General features: G+C 35.5%; 1 protein-coding gene across 1 annotated transcript; it reads left to right on the forward strand.

Annotated features, from left to right (window-relative positions):
* The first annotated feature begins 7,065 nt into the window (after nucleotides 1-7,065).
* LOC125233063 lies at nucleotides 7,066-8,473 on the forward strand. Its single transcript, XM_048138910.1, has 2 exons — nucleotides 7,066-7,198; nucleotides 7,973-8,473. Exons 1-2 carry the CDS (start codon nucleotides 7,190-7,192, stop codon nucleotides 8,444-8,446), a joined length of 483 nt encoding a protein of 160 aa, XP_047994867.1. The 5' UTR covers nucleotides 7,066-7,189; the 3' UTR covers nucleotides 8,447-8,473.
* The last annotated feature ends 6,506 nt before the right edge of the window (nucleotides 8,474-14,979 follow it).

A 14,979-nucleotide genomic window follows, 5' to 3' on the forward strand; every position in this document is an offset into this window, starting at 1 on the left:
ATCAACAATCATAATTTTGCTTAATTATCATTCATAGAGCTTGTAATATTTTATGCATCAATAAATTGATATTGCGATTAGCTTTTATTTTAAGAAATAGTAGTACTCGAAGTATACAAAGCAACAATTCAGAAAAAGGGTTAGTCAAATTCTTAACCGGTCACCAAACAGAGAAATAAAGGAAGTACTTAATAACCTAACCTAAACAACAAAATTAAAATTTTGAAAAATCCCCAACATAGTGGACCGATTTTCGTGAAACATGGCTAAGAACACTCCCGACTAACTCAGCTTTCAAACAAAAACAAAATAATCTGAATCGGTTCATCCATTCGGGAGCTACGATGCCACAGACAGACATACACACAGACAGACAGACAAACAGAGAGACAGACAGACAGATTGATAGTTATTTTACAGATACAGAGATTTGCTAATTGATGTAAATAATGTAAATAGTTGTAAATACTAAATACCTTGTACTTTATGCAAATAAACAACAGAACAATCTGAACAGACACGTCAAACTTATAACACCCCGTCGTCGTTTTTCGTCGAGAGTTAAAAAAAAAATAGGTAGGTATAAATATAACATGCCATTGCCGTCAGTTTTAGTAAAGAAAATAGTCACTTTATCTGCAGTAAGTATCTGTGTCGTTTAGCCCGGATTAAATAGCGAGATGGCGATATGCACTATCTCTTCCAGTTGGACAGACTCGACCCGTCTGTGTCGGCCACCACTGACTTACCAAACGACTGACGGGTTTCAGATACGTACTTTTGATGTTATTAGATTGCGAGCCAAACGGGAATACAAAAATATAAGTATTTATATTTTACATACTTTGACGGATGTAGACCGTGATTACACTGATTACGTTTTTGATCTTTGTCGAGTTCCCCAAAAGCCTCCTAAGGGTCACTTGCACCAACGAAAATGGAGGGTTAACCCACCATTTTATATAGAATTTGACAGTTGACAGCCCACTAACCCTGAGTTAAGTGGTTGGTGCAAGTGGGTCTAAATATATTAAATTTTTGTTCAGTCATACGTAATATTAATATCAGACGTATAGTAAGTTTGTACGTAAGATGCATTTAAAGTGTAGATATTAAATTTAAAAAAATGGAGCACGAAATAAAGCACCACAAGAAATAATTAGAAGAAAAATATGGACAGTAGTTATGTTTAAACATAATTTCTAAAGTCAAAGAAAAAGATATAAAGTAAATTAATTGACCGTGACGTCACTCCTCAGTATTTCATAGTAATTCCATATTAGCAAATCGTTTTGACAGTTCTTAAAAAGAAGCTGATTTGACTATAGTAGGAAACTAGCCTATTGTATATTAGGCTAGGTACCTTCATGACGATATGAAAGATATATAATAGATTTACTACAGTAAATATATGCTATGTTAAAGAAAACAAACAGTAAAGGGCATTGTACAAAATGGCACGTCGCGTCGCAGCCAGGCACTAACAATATAATCCACAATAAAATCATAAATAAATCAAAGACAAGTAGCCTGAATGGGATGTTTTTTGTCTATAAATATTATTATCAAGGACGTGCCCTTTTCAAATACAAATTACAAACGTTCAAAACTAGTTTTAAGTATACCAATGAAGATAGGTACTATAGGGATGACGACTACATAAAAAAATGGCATTCTGTTAAGTCCGTCAGTTAGATCGTCCAAAAATACTGAACACATATTTTTCGCTTTTTCTTATTAGAGCATCAAAATTCCGGAGTGGGGGCTTGTGACGTCACTTCCAACTCATAAAATTGTACCTAGGCGTGACGTCACACGAAACTTCAACGCACTGTACCGTCGTCATTTTTCGTTTACGAGAAAAAAGAAAAAATTACGTGTCTAAAATTCTTTGATAATCTAACTGACGGACTAATTAATTTTTTCCCCTCACTAGCTCGGAAACACGTGTTTTGTCCTTTAATACCAGCGGGTAAAAACGCATTTTATCCACTAGTGGGTAAAGTAATTTGACCTTGAATAAAGTCAAATTAACTGCTTTAAAATTGATAAAAGTAGGTGAATCTAGTAATAAAGATGATTTACCACATGTGGAACTACTGGAAGCAGTGTTAAACGCATTTTTTGCGTTGTAGTTTCCTCGCTATAGTGAGGGGAAAAGTTTTGTGTTACACTCGGGTGCAAATGTATTTTACTTCTCGTGTGTTAAAAAACTCGCAAGTTCAGGATTCTATTCTCGAACCACTCGCTTCGCTCGTGGTTCAACTATAGAATCCTTTCACTTGCTCGTTTTTCGATTCCACACTCGGCATTAAAATACAACTTTGCCCCCTTGTATAACAAATAACTATTTAGTCGTCTCGCCTATTATAATCACATATCGTTGCAAAGTGCAAAACGATGAATTGGAATGCGACAATGACGTTTCGCTAGTGAGATTTTCCTCCATACGTTTGCTTTGCCCAAAGCTGCTTTGCGCAACGTAACCAACAAAGTAATCTAGAAGGAAGTAGGGCATAGCGAATGATATTCCGCTTTGTGTGGTAGGGCACAGCACAGCGGATATCATCTCGCTCGAATCTAGAGCAGAGCCCAACTGGGGTAGTACCTCCGCCTTACAGAAGACCGCAGCCAAATAGCACTAGACCCTACTCATAGTGTTGTGTTCCTGACGGTGAGTAAGGCTGCCAGAGCTCAATGAGGGTGCGGTGTGCTGATGACGGGAGGACTTACGGAACTAACTTGTTCCGTCTATTGTCCTTTGAGTCGTCGGCAACCCGAACCCTCCTTAGAACTTGTACATTCCTTTTTGCTGTGTACTTAACACAGCAAAAGGGAGTGTACAAGTTTCTAATAGGGTGGCAACGCGCTTGTGACACTGTTTGAGTTGCAGGCGTCCATAGGTTACGGTGACCGTTTTACATCAGGCGGACCGTATGCTTGTTTGCCACCGACGTAGTATAAAAAAAAAAATCTTTGACGGTCCGTATCTCTCTCTATAGCTCCTTTGTATTGGCGTGGCAAAGCCAAATGCGTATCATTCGCCACGGAGCGTCAACGATTCTACGTTTAGCAAGAGCACAGTATAAGGACGACTCAGTAATTACTCTCCGGCAGCGGCGACGCGAAAGGTACCTACTGCGTTCGAAAGTACGTGGTTGAACAAAATGACTATTAAATGTTACTCGACATCGTCCAAAGAAAGATATTGATATTTAATACTATTAACTATAAGTATTAGTATAATAATACCACATTATATCTTGCTCGCTTGTGTGCGTTTTTTAGAAGAGTTATTACTGGTTTATACTGAGGCAAGAGGCTCTCATCTATGAAGTTCTGAGCGGCACGCACCGCTCTTCGTACGAAAGAGCACGCAAATATAATCGTCGATAAATTAATATAGACAAATAAACTGCCTGTAAATATTAGGTTAAAGGTCGAATTCTGACCTTTTAATTACCTACGTGGGATGTGTCTGAGTCTCCTTGAGCTTATCGTCAGTCAATCTGTGTAAGAATGTCCTTTAATATTCATTATTATTTATTAACTGAACTTTAACTTGGCACCCACGTAGATCTTATTTTTTTGTCAGCAGAGTTGTCAAAGACGCGTATTATTTATATCTCTAGACGCGTATTATTTATATCTTGCCTACTTATTTTGTGTTTGATGTGATAGTATATCATTAACTACTATAATCTATATCATTAACTAGAAAAAATTATGCAGATAAAAACTGTACAGTATGTTATTCATCATCCCTCGTGTAAAATGTTGAAAAGATAAAGCCATTTCTGTTTCCAGCTCAATCGCAGAAGTAACGACATCGTTGCTGAATATATATGTATGATTCTACAGCGTCAGAATGAAAATTGAGGCTAACAAACCTGAGACAGGGCGTCGACTTGGCACTAGCCAACAAATACGCACAAAAGGATTATCTGTACGAGACAGTGATAGAGTTTTGCGATTTAAAACTTTGACATTATAAGAACTTTATATTAAAGGGTTTGAGATGTCACTGCAGACTCTTTTAATAAATAGTGTTAGTTGAAAAACATCGCAGTTTTAACGCAAAAAGGTAACGATAGAGTTAAATAATAGAAGCAAAACAAAAGTAAAATAACACTAACAAAATGAAACGAAGTAGTTTGTAATCGAATACTTTCAGAATATGGCTTCGGGCACACAAAATGCTGACTTTGTAATTTTCTAAAAGCTACAATTTTAACCCGACATTTCGTACCCGATAATTTTCAAATAAGAATTACAAAGATAACAGGTTTTTAGACAATTTAGGTTTTATACAAGTATTTTTGTGAGACATATTTTTAATATATAAACGTGTGCGTGTGGATTGAGTGAGCACCTTCCGAAAATTAAAAAAATAATGCTGATCATTTAGTAAAAGTTCTAAAACAATTGTAAAACGAATCTTTGAATTTGTAAAAAGATAAATGAAAAGATACCTACACTTATTAACATGTGCTCACTCAGTTCTCACAAACTACCGACGAAAACAGTGAATGTATTCATTTAACATATAATATTTATATACTAACATTTAGTAAAAAATATGCCAACTTACCTCTATGCATTTTAGATCACCTAGTGACTTATTTAATTTTTTACAAATAGTTTCTTATGCTTACTCAATCCTCCCACTTTTGAAAACCCGAATTTTGATGAAAAACATAAGATTTAGACCGCTATTATATGTGTATAGTTTAGTAAAACTAATATGGGAATTTGTAAAATACAACACGAACCACTAACGTGTCAGGTTTTTTTATAATAAATTTTTGTAAGTGCTCACTCAGTCCACACGTTTTGAGAAAGTTAAAAATGTTTATCTTAAGATTATGTGATATCTTAAGATTTGTAGCACCACAGAAACCCTAAAGTACTTCAACATTCTCTAATATTTTATATTCGTTGTCTGGTTTTAAAGATATTCAGATATAACTTTTCTCATACAAATGTATCATGTAGGGTGGCCACACTATGTCGGCTCCTGATTTTCCCCGCCTTCCGATGTTGTTGTACTTTAGAGTTTCTGTGGTGCTTTATTATATTTTTTTTAATTTTCGGAAGGTGCTCACTCAATCCACACGCACACTATATAAACACACACACACACACACACACACACACACACACACACACACACACACACACACACACACACACACACACACACACACACACACACACACACACACACACACACACACACACACACACACACACAAGAGTTTGTAAAGAAGGAGCATGTACATTTAGAAGCTTGACTTTAATAGATATCTGATACATACTTATGTCAACGCAAGCGTTATAGCTTCATTTTGATTCTGGATTTTACATTGAAAATGGATTTGGTGATAAATCACATACTAATTAACCAAGGATAATCAAGGATAACCAAGGATACCGAGCCTCTAACGAGGTAAAATATTAAAACCGTATTAATTGTAATCGCAGCAGAGATTTATGGCGACCTGAGCCGTAAATCTATGTGATTACATAAAATGTAAAATGTAGTTAATCTCTTCCCCGTATTAGATTAAGTACCCGTGTTATTGTCTGTGTCGTTTCAGAAGAGGTATCAAAGTGAAACCTGATCGAGGACACTTTTTAATTCCTGGCTCTTCTTTGATAATGTTTTTAAAACATAATTAGAAAATTACAAGTAACTGGTCCCCTTTCAGTAACTGTCCACCTTGTGCTAAAAATAATAAATAATAATGGGTAACCAAGTTAATAAATGATAATGGGTGACCAGTTACTTGCAATTCCCCCTATAATATTAATAAAGATGCAGTCATGCAGTATTAATCCTATGGTAGCAAGATGATATCTAGCTTTGACGCATATAATATATCTTAAGGGGCTGACAACACCCAACTGCGCAAAATTGATGTTACTTGCGCAGTTTTTTAAGACAAACTATTAGTTTTAGTAAGGCAAGTAAATTATATGTTATTATTCATTATATTTCAACGAACATAGCCGTACTCGATACACGATTTAACGAAATCGGCTCGATAGAAAAAAATTGCAAAGACTGGTCTCGAGTTCGTCATTTAACGGTTCTATGTCGTTAAATTATTCACTTAGTTGTCTTTAATTAAAATTACAATAACAAAAATATACATATCTAAAACACTGACGAAACATATTCCACAAATAATGTATCTTTCTATTTTATTTTAATATTTTTCCGTACTTTTCGTACCAAGCCGCCCTGTTTTAGTGACATCGCGCTCTCACTTACTCCCATGCGAATAGACAATTAGACAGTGTACGCTAGCGTCAAGGTCATTGAGTGTTGTCAGCGTCTTAACAATTATCTTAAGGGGCTGACAACACCCAACTGCGCAAAATTGATGTTACTTGCGCAGTTTTTTAAGACAAACTATTAGTTTTAGTAAGGCAAGTAAATTATATGTTATTATTCATTATATTTCAAACATAGCCGTACTCGATACACGATTTAACGAAATCGGCTCGATAGAAAAAAATTGAGCATTACACATACAAGACAGTAAGGCACATGTAGGCACTATACATGGTGTGACAGGAGGAAACCGAATAATTTTAACAGTTGTAAATATAAATATTTATATTATTATTTCATATTAAAAAAATGTTTTTTTGATGGTGTTGGATGATACCATTATGTAGCATAATTTAATTATCTTTATTGATGTCAAAAGGTGACCAGTAACACATATCAAAAAATAGATTTTATGTTACCTTTAAAGTGAAAGTATATTTAAAAACTAAACAAGAGTTATTTTATATTTAAAAGTTAGTTTATTGTAATTATTTTACTTTTAAATATGTTATCTTTGTGGTGCAATAAAGTATATTAACTTTAATTTTGCCAAAATTTAACTCCTGTAACTATTTTTCTTACGTTTGGCCTCAGAAATGCGTGGTTAAAAATCTTTCGGGTTCCTCATCTTACACTGTGTATAATGTATTTTAATAGTTACATACTGAAACATATATACCTACCAAACTTTAAAAACTATTTTCAAAAGTAAAACAGTTTGAAGTTTTTACTACAGCTATGAAACTAAAACCATTTACGCGTAAATAAAATGACTACAAGTAATGTCGCATTCTTTATTTTATTTCTCCCGAATGCAATGTTTTACTACTAGGTTTATTTATTTAAGTTATGGATTTGGTAAGTTCTGTTTGAAATCTAAAGTTATACTTTATTAGAATGTGTATAATACTGAAGTATTTTATTTTTGAGGTATTACTCATGTTAAGGCAAGCGATTAACATTACAGCCATTCGATTAACATTAATAGTCAATAATTATTTTTGGTTATTCCATGGAATATGTTTAATAAAGTCAGCATTCATTTGCGTGCCAGTTTGTAGTTCTATGGTTTCACGGCCAGTGATTAAATCATATCTTTGTAATACATTCCAGAATGTAATAATATACAGTTTTATATGTAGGTACATTGTGTTTTTTTTCGTTAAATTTAAGGGCAGGTTGTGATAGGTCAAATGCATTTAATTTCCCAAATGAGTTACTACAGAGAGAAAATATAATGACTCATCAAGTGTATCACAACCACTACTCTTATTTTGACATGTGCCGTCAGGTATTTGACACAAACTTTTATGCTAGTCTTAAAGTTCTCTCACACTTATTAATTAAATTATTAACGAAAAAGAAATGTTTTTGTTCAAATTTCACACAAAGGGATTATAACATGGTAACTTTCGTGAGTGAGCTTAACGATGACGCGTCGAGTTTAACGGGAATCAAAAAAGCACTGTGTATAGTATATCAACCGGATTTGCTCCAGTGTTTCATAGAAAAACTATTCTATGATTTCGTGTAAATTTGAAATATTTATATCATACAAAAATTATTAAAATAGACCTGAAATAGGATACTGAAATGTTCTGAATCTTCAATAGTTATATGTATCTTCTGCAGAAAATTTTCACCGCGCTCTGTTTGTTAACGGCACCATGCACAGCAGTAAGGCTCCAAAGGCTCTTTGAACTAGTAGACGGCGGTTCAGCACTACGCTACGACTCAAACCTTGAAGGCTTTCTCCACATCGGCAACGATTACTCAATATTCCTCAGAACACCTGTCGACGACGACAAACATTTAATCTACGAGCTATACGAAACTAAGAATATACCTAACACTCCATCATCGCATGACTACAAGCCGTCAGTGATAGCTATATCGCAAATACCCATAGACTACATAAAGGAACAGCTGCTTACTTACAGAGACGAGTTACATAATGCCACTTACACGGACGACTCGATAGTGCCAGGAACTCAGGTGATGACTTTGAGAGAATGGCAAATTGCAAAGGCGTTGAGGCAACGAGAAGAAAATGGGACTAATACACCTTTGAGGAGCGAGCCACTGGTCTTAAGAATGCTTGATTGATGACACATTTTCATTTAAGAATATTTACATCAGTTTAATTATTTCTTTCCATTTTTTGGTTATTTATTTTATTTTTATTCTTGAAACATCTAACTTCTAGTAGTTACTATATATGAAAATATAATTGGTAATAAAATCGAATAGCCAAGACACGAGGGTCCTAGTCAACCCCAGATATTATCAATATTCTTTTACACACGTTTAATAATGATTGCTAATTGAACTGTCTAATCAAAAATAAACAAAACAAAACATACCGAAATAATAACTCAAACGTCATCAATTTTTTTTTATAATTCTACATTCATTTCTTTCCTTTAACCATTTGGATATCTTTATTTTATGAGTTATATGAAATGAAATAGTTAGACGGTTGCCTCTGGGAATTATGTACTTTGAGGTAAAAAGTACTATTGGCGCAATTCGGACTTTAAAATAATGTATAATTTAAACAGTAAACTATGTACGATATGGATCACATAGATACCTAAATCAACATAAAAATGTGACGTCTTTTGTTTGACATAACCTCGTTTTTAACTTTGACATCCGATCCAAATCGTATCTATTTGAAGTACCATAAGTGCGTTTTCACATTTTCCGACCAGATATCGGATATACCGATATCCCATACATTAAAGGCCCCATCTTTGATTTTTTTTGACATCCCTTCTACATCCGATATCGGATCGGGTAATGTGAAAACGCAATAATATTAAAATAAAGTTCAAAAGGCACGGTATCGGGCGGGTGCACTCCTTCACTTAATTGCATTTTGTAGGTCGTACTTTAATTGCATTTTATACTTCTCGTGCCTAATAAAGTTTTGATTTTTGCTGCAACTTCAATAATGCATCGAGGTCAGCTTCAGAAGTTATAACTTGTTCCGGTTTTGATATATCATGGTGACCTTGATATGTATAGCTCACTGTAATAAGAGTTTTCTTAACCGTTCAAACAAGCTTCAAAATCCACCAATCAAATAAATGTCGATTTAATATTATTGGTGCATTTTGAAACTTGCTGTCAGCCTCAGTATCTCCACCTCTGGAGAAAACCACCATTCAAAAAACCCTGCAAAACTTATTAAGTTATTAATGAAAGTTGTGCGCGAGAGCCATCTGATAACATGGCGATTGTATAGGTTGTCAAAACCATTTAAATTATTAAGTCTACAACATTGCAAAATTTTTGCGGCTTTAATCTCAATTTATCTCAGCAAAGACGTGGCCTACGGTGAAGTGAGCTCGTCCAGAAGATGCCTGTTCACTCTTGATTTGAAGGTTGCCGGGTTATATTATGAGCTCAGAAATATAGCCGCCGGCAAGGAATTTCACTCCTTGGCAGTGCGCGTAAGAAAAGAAGAAGCAAAACGCTTCATGCGAATTCGCGAAATATCTACCAAGTAAGGACGGAAACCGGCCGTACGTCTAAGAGTCTAATGGTAAAATGCGGATATTCTCTATGTCTACGTAATTTTCGCAATTCCCGTTATATGTATAATAATAGATCAATAAGGCCGGCTAAAGGTGCCATGTGAAAACTCTAAAAACACGCTTGAAATCCGTAGGTTGTGATTTTTCTATTATTTCTAGTTTGCTAAAAACGCCAAAAAACGTTTTTCCACACACTACAATAAGTAGTAAAAACTAAAAAGTTAGCGCAAAGGAAAATTCATTATGCCCAAATTCATTATTGGCATGAGTGTAGTTTCAGCAGCAAGGAAGCGTCAGATTTTGATTTTTATGCTTTTAAGATGTGCCGTGCCCCTCGCGAAAAATATACACCTCTAGTATAAATTTTGTAAGGTATTTATTCTGTAGGCCTCTTGTAAGTATATGGAATTTTGAATACCGCGAAAATGCACGTTTTACATTCACAGTTTGTATAAATAAATTCATTCGGAAAGGGAAACCTGATTTTGTTACGAAATACATGTAACAAACAGTTAAATACACGTGCGAGCTAAGAAAACATCAATTTACGATAATTGTTCGGCGTCCGGGTGTCTGGTAAGTATTGTATTATTAATTTATTCTTCAACACATTTGCTCATAACAGGGGATCGATTTTTGAACTTCGAACACACGAATTAGCCGTTCGAAAGTATTTGGAAAACGACGTAATTCTACTTTTGAAAAAGGACGGCTAGTAACTTTAAAACTAATGGTAATGACCACTCGTTTTCGATTCTGTTAGTATAATTTAAATCGCTAGTAGTGGAAATATTATTGAACGAATTTCACGAAATCGAATGGCCAACATTCAAAAATCGGCCCCCTGGCTCATATGATAATCATAAATCAAGACGTGTGTTTTTTCAGATTGGAACTAATCGCTTACAATACATATAAAGTACCTACATATTAAGGGACGACGCCTTCTGAAACTGGCCGACTACATTATACAACGTGAGTCGTAACGGCCGACGGGGGCGCTTCCGTCTCCGCGTTCGATTCATTTTAACCGAAATATAATGGTTTATAATGGTATATATAGTAATGGTAAAGTTATTGAATATTGTATAACTAGCTTTATTAATAGTGTGTGAACCTGCCTTAGAAATCTATATTATTTACATGTGGTCATGGTTCGTTAATATTTCTTGTATGTGGGTAGCTTTTGCACATTGTAATTTTCCTCAGTCACCCGTTGACCACGAACGCTATAAAGAGTTCGAAACGTCGGGATGAATTTTAAATTCATTATACGCGATTTAATCCGTTTCCATAGTTTTATTTTATTTGTATTAGTTAATTAAAGCATATTTGTCGTTTTGTGGCCAAGTGAAGGATCTGTTACGTTAGTAACTTATTAATAATCCGTGCATTAAAAGTTATCACTTACAGACAATATCTCTTCGTATGTATGACCAAAATATAGCACATTCACTATGAATTATTTACATAATCATTCCATACCATATTCCCACACATCAAAATGATAATTATGACACAGGGTTGACACCCACGATAGAAGTACTTCCTAATATCCAGAGTCCTCGGATAGGCGATCATCCATCATGGCGGCCATCGACATCGGATCACTGTTCCGTTAGCTACAGCAGTTCGTGACCCCTACTATTTATTTGAAGCCTAACCAGCACCGATAGCATGGTCGCGCGATAAACGATAAAACACCAGGCCGTCCCTATCGCACTTACAAATAGTACAAATAGTGCGAAAGGGACGGCCCGATGTTATATCACTATATCATTCATAATTATTTTACTGAACTGACACAGCATACGTCAGAATAGCAGCGCCTTCTTGACAATAAATAGTCATATACATATTTCTGGTCCGACTTTAAACGAAATATGTTCAGGTCAATCATTGGAGGATAGTTCCTACTTATATAATTATACGTGGCTTAGGACTTAGGTGACGTGTCTGTCTGTCTGTCCATCCGTCCATCCGTCCGTCCGTCCGTCCGTCCGTCCGTCCGTCCGTCCGTCCGTCCGTCCGTCCGTCCGTCCGTCCGTCCGTCCGTCCGTCCGTCCGTCCGTCCGTCCGTCCGTCCGTCCGTCCGTCCGTCCGTCCGTCCGTCCGTCTGTCCGTCTGTCTGTCTGTCTGTCTGTCTGTCTGTCTATCCGTCTGTCTGTCTGTCTGTCTGTCTGTCTGTCTGTCTGTCTGTCTGTCTGTCTGTCTGTCTGTCTGTCTGTCTGTCTGTTATCTGTTGTCTGTCTGTCTGTCTGTTTGTCTGTCTGTCTGTGTGTGTGTCTGTCTGTGGCATCGTAGCTCCCGAACGCATGAACCGATTTAGATTTACCTGCAGGCCTAGCACATGCAGGCCTAGCACATGATGGCCGCGAGAGTATGTCGCCGCGAGATAGACTACCTGTCCTTATTTCATTAATACAATTAGACAAAGACGTGTCATCTATCTCGCGGCGACATACTCCCGCGGCCATCATGTGCTAGGCCTAATGATGGCCGCGGGAGTATGTCGCCGCGAGATAGACTACCTGTCCTTATGTCATTAATACAATTAGACAAAGACGTGTCATCTATCTCGCGGCGACATACTCCCGCGGCCATCATGTGCTAGGCCTACTGAAAGCTGAGTTAGTCGGGAGTGTTCTTAGCCAAGTTTCATGAAAATCGGTCTACTATGTCGCGGTCGGGGTTTTTTTTTTAAATTTTAATTTTGTGGTTAGGTTATTGTTACTGCAATAAATTATTTCAAAATTGTGAAGTTTAGTGTTATTTAGGTCAAGTTTGAAGCGATTTCCACCAACAAATTAGTGCGCAATGCGGTTTTATTTATCAGTTTGAAATAGGATATTTACGAAAACTAATGATCATTTGCTATGTAATTATTGTAATGTAATATCAATTGATAACTATCTATTTATATTTTGTTGGCATTAACGAACAACATCGTGAAAATGAATTAACTACTTGATTTCATGAGTTAGTTAATTTCTGCTTGATAAAGCACCTAAGTATAGTTATGAATTCGTTTTAATACGCAGAATCGTCTACAATCGTTGGCTTCGGAAAATGATCGCATTCGGCAAGACTTTTAACTGATACATCAGCCATAATAGACAAAAAATAAGCCATCAGCCAAAAAATAAGCCAACCACCATGTCACGATAGTATTCTTTATTAAATATACTGTGACCATTTGTAAGCTGTCAGATATACACCGTGTTTTTTTTGGTTTCCGTTAAATTCGACACGTAGCTAGGTTGTATATCAGTTTTAGTTAAATTCGCAAAAAAACAGATTTCATCAGTTTCATACATAATAAATGAATTTATTAGTGTGAGAGATTCTTAAGAATAACATTCAAGTTAGTGTCAAGTGATTGACGGCACATGTCAAAACAAATAACATTAGAAATTGGTAAAGGCTGTCACACACGTGTTCAGTAATTATCTTTATTTTCTTAATAACTCGATAACCGTAAGAGTTAAGACGCTACTTTCTTAGAGAAATTAATTATATTTGATCTAAAGAACCTTTCCTTACAGTTGACGGAATTCAAAACAGGGTGTATACTAAACTTAACGCTTGCAAATAAAAAACACTAATTTGATTATTTTTCCAGTTGATTTGACCCGTAGTAGCGCCGCTGTCTTCATTACTTCGTAATTTATTGCCTTTGGCAAGGAAGGGTTCATCATCCAAAACATCTCGTAAAAAAACGCTTCTGAGCAGAATGGAGATTTGCTTACAAGTTACTTTTTATTTTTTTGGACGTATAACTTTGGATTTATTGGCAAGTCGTTATCTATAGTTTTATATTATTTCTTATCACTGATTTAGATGTTTTATTTGAAACCAAATCACATGTCATTATATTGTTATAAGTAATACCTACCTAGTATTATAATAGGCTACCTACTAGACTCATATCGAATTTGGCACAATAAATGATTGTCGTCTGTAGTATTTGACATAAAAAAACAATATTTATAGATTTTGGGTATTAAAAGTGTAATATGATGACTACCATATTTTCGATTAAAAATGTATGTAATTTTTTCTTTATTTTGGCCACCGAAAACGCTGTCAGCGATGTAGTGACGTCATCGAATTCGAACCTTGCTGCATGTCAAAACAGTCACTGACACATTGAACTTTATGCCTTCATACTTAGGCCGATAGTCCACTATCATATGTTTGTCATAGAAATATGATCATAGGCAACATGCCGTCCTTTTTCTTTACGTTGGAGGAAAAGGGGGGCATACAGACCTATGATCATATTTCTATGATAAACATATGATAGTGGACTATCGGCCTTAAAAAAACTTTTTAACAAAAAATAAAACCGCCTTCAAAAATAAGCGCGTTACAAAACACGGAGAAACTAAAAAGCCAAAAATAATAAACCTTTCAATTCAGATTTGTTATCGTATTGCAATAAGCTAAACATCCAAATTATAAACAAATCAATTATTTTTGTAGTCGGTACCAGACCTGTTCGTCGCCTTGCTATTGCCTGTTTGCCCCACCCAACCATACACAGGCTGGTACCGACTCCAAAAATAATTGATTTGTTTATAATTTGGATGTTTAGCTTATTGCAATACGATAACAAATCTGAATTGAAAGGTTTATTATTTTTGGCTTTTTAGTTTCTCCGTGTTTTGTAACGCGCTTATTTTTGAAGGCGGTTTTATTTTTTGTTAAAAAGTTTATTTATTTGTTGATTTTTAGTGGTTCCTAGTGATATTATATGTATCAGTCCGAATACATGTACAGTAGTGAAAGAATTATCCTTTAACTCCTAACCATTGAGGAGTTGACCTTCCATCATCAGCTCAGCCACATGAAATTATTACCATCAGACGTAAATACTGGTGTACCTTTGAAAAATAGACTAAAAACATTACATGTGCCTATAACATTTGAAGAGTTCCCTCGATTTCTCCAGGATCCCATCATCAGACCCTGACTTGGTGCCAATGGGACCATCTCGGGGTTATACCGGTTCGATCAAAAAAAAAATTTGAAAATCGGTCCACGATTCTCGGAGATATCGAATAACATACATACAAAAAAAAAAAAACATTCAGT

The sequence above is a fragment of the Leguminivora glycinivorella genome, chromosome 14, assembly GCF_023078275.1.
Source record: "Leguminivora glycinivorella isolate SPB_JAAS2020 chromosome 14, LegGlyc_1.1, whole genome shotgun sequence".
Taxonomy (NCBI): domain Eukaryota; kingdom Metazoa; phylum Arthropoda; class Insecta; order Lepidoptera; family Tortricidae; genus Leguminivora; species Leguminivora glycinivorella.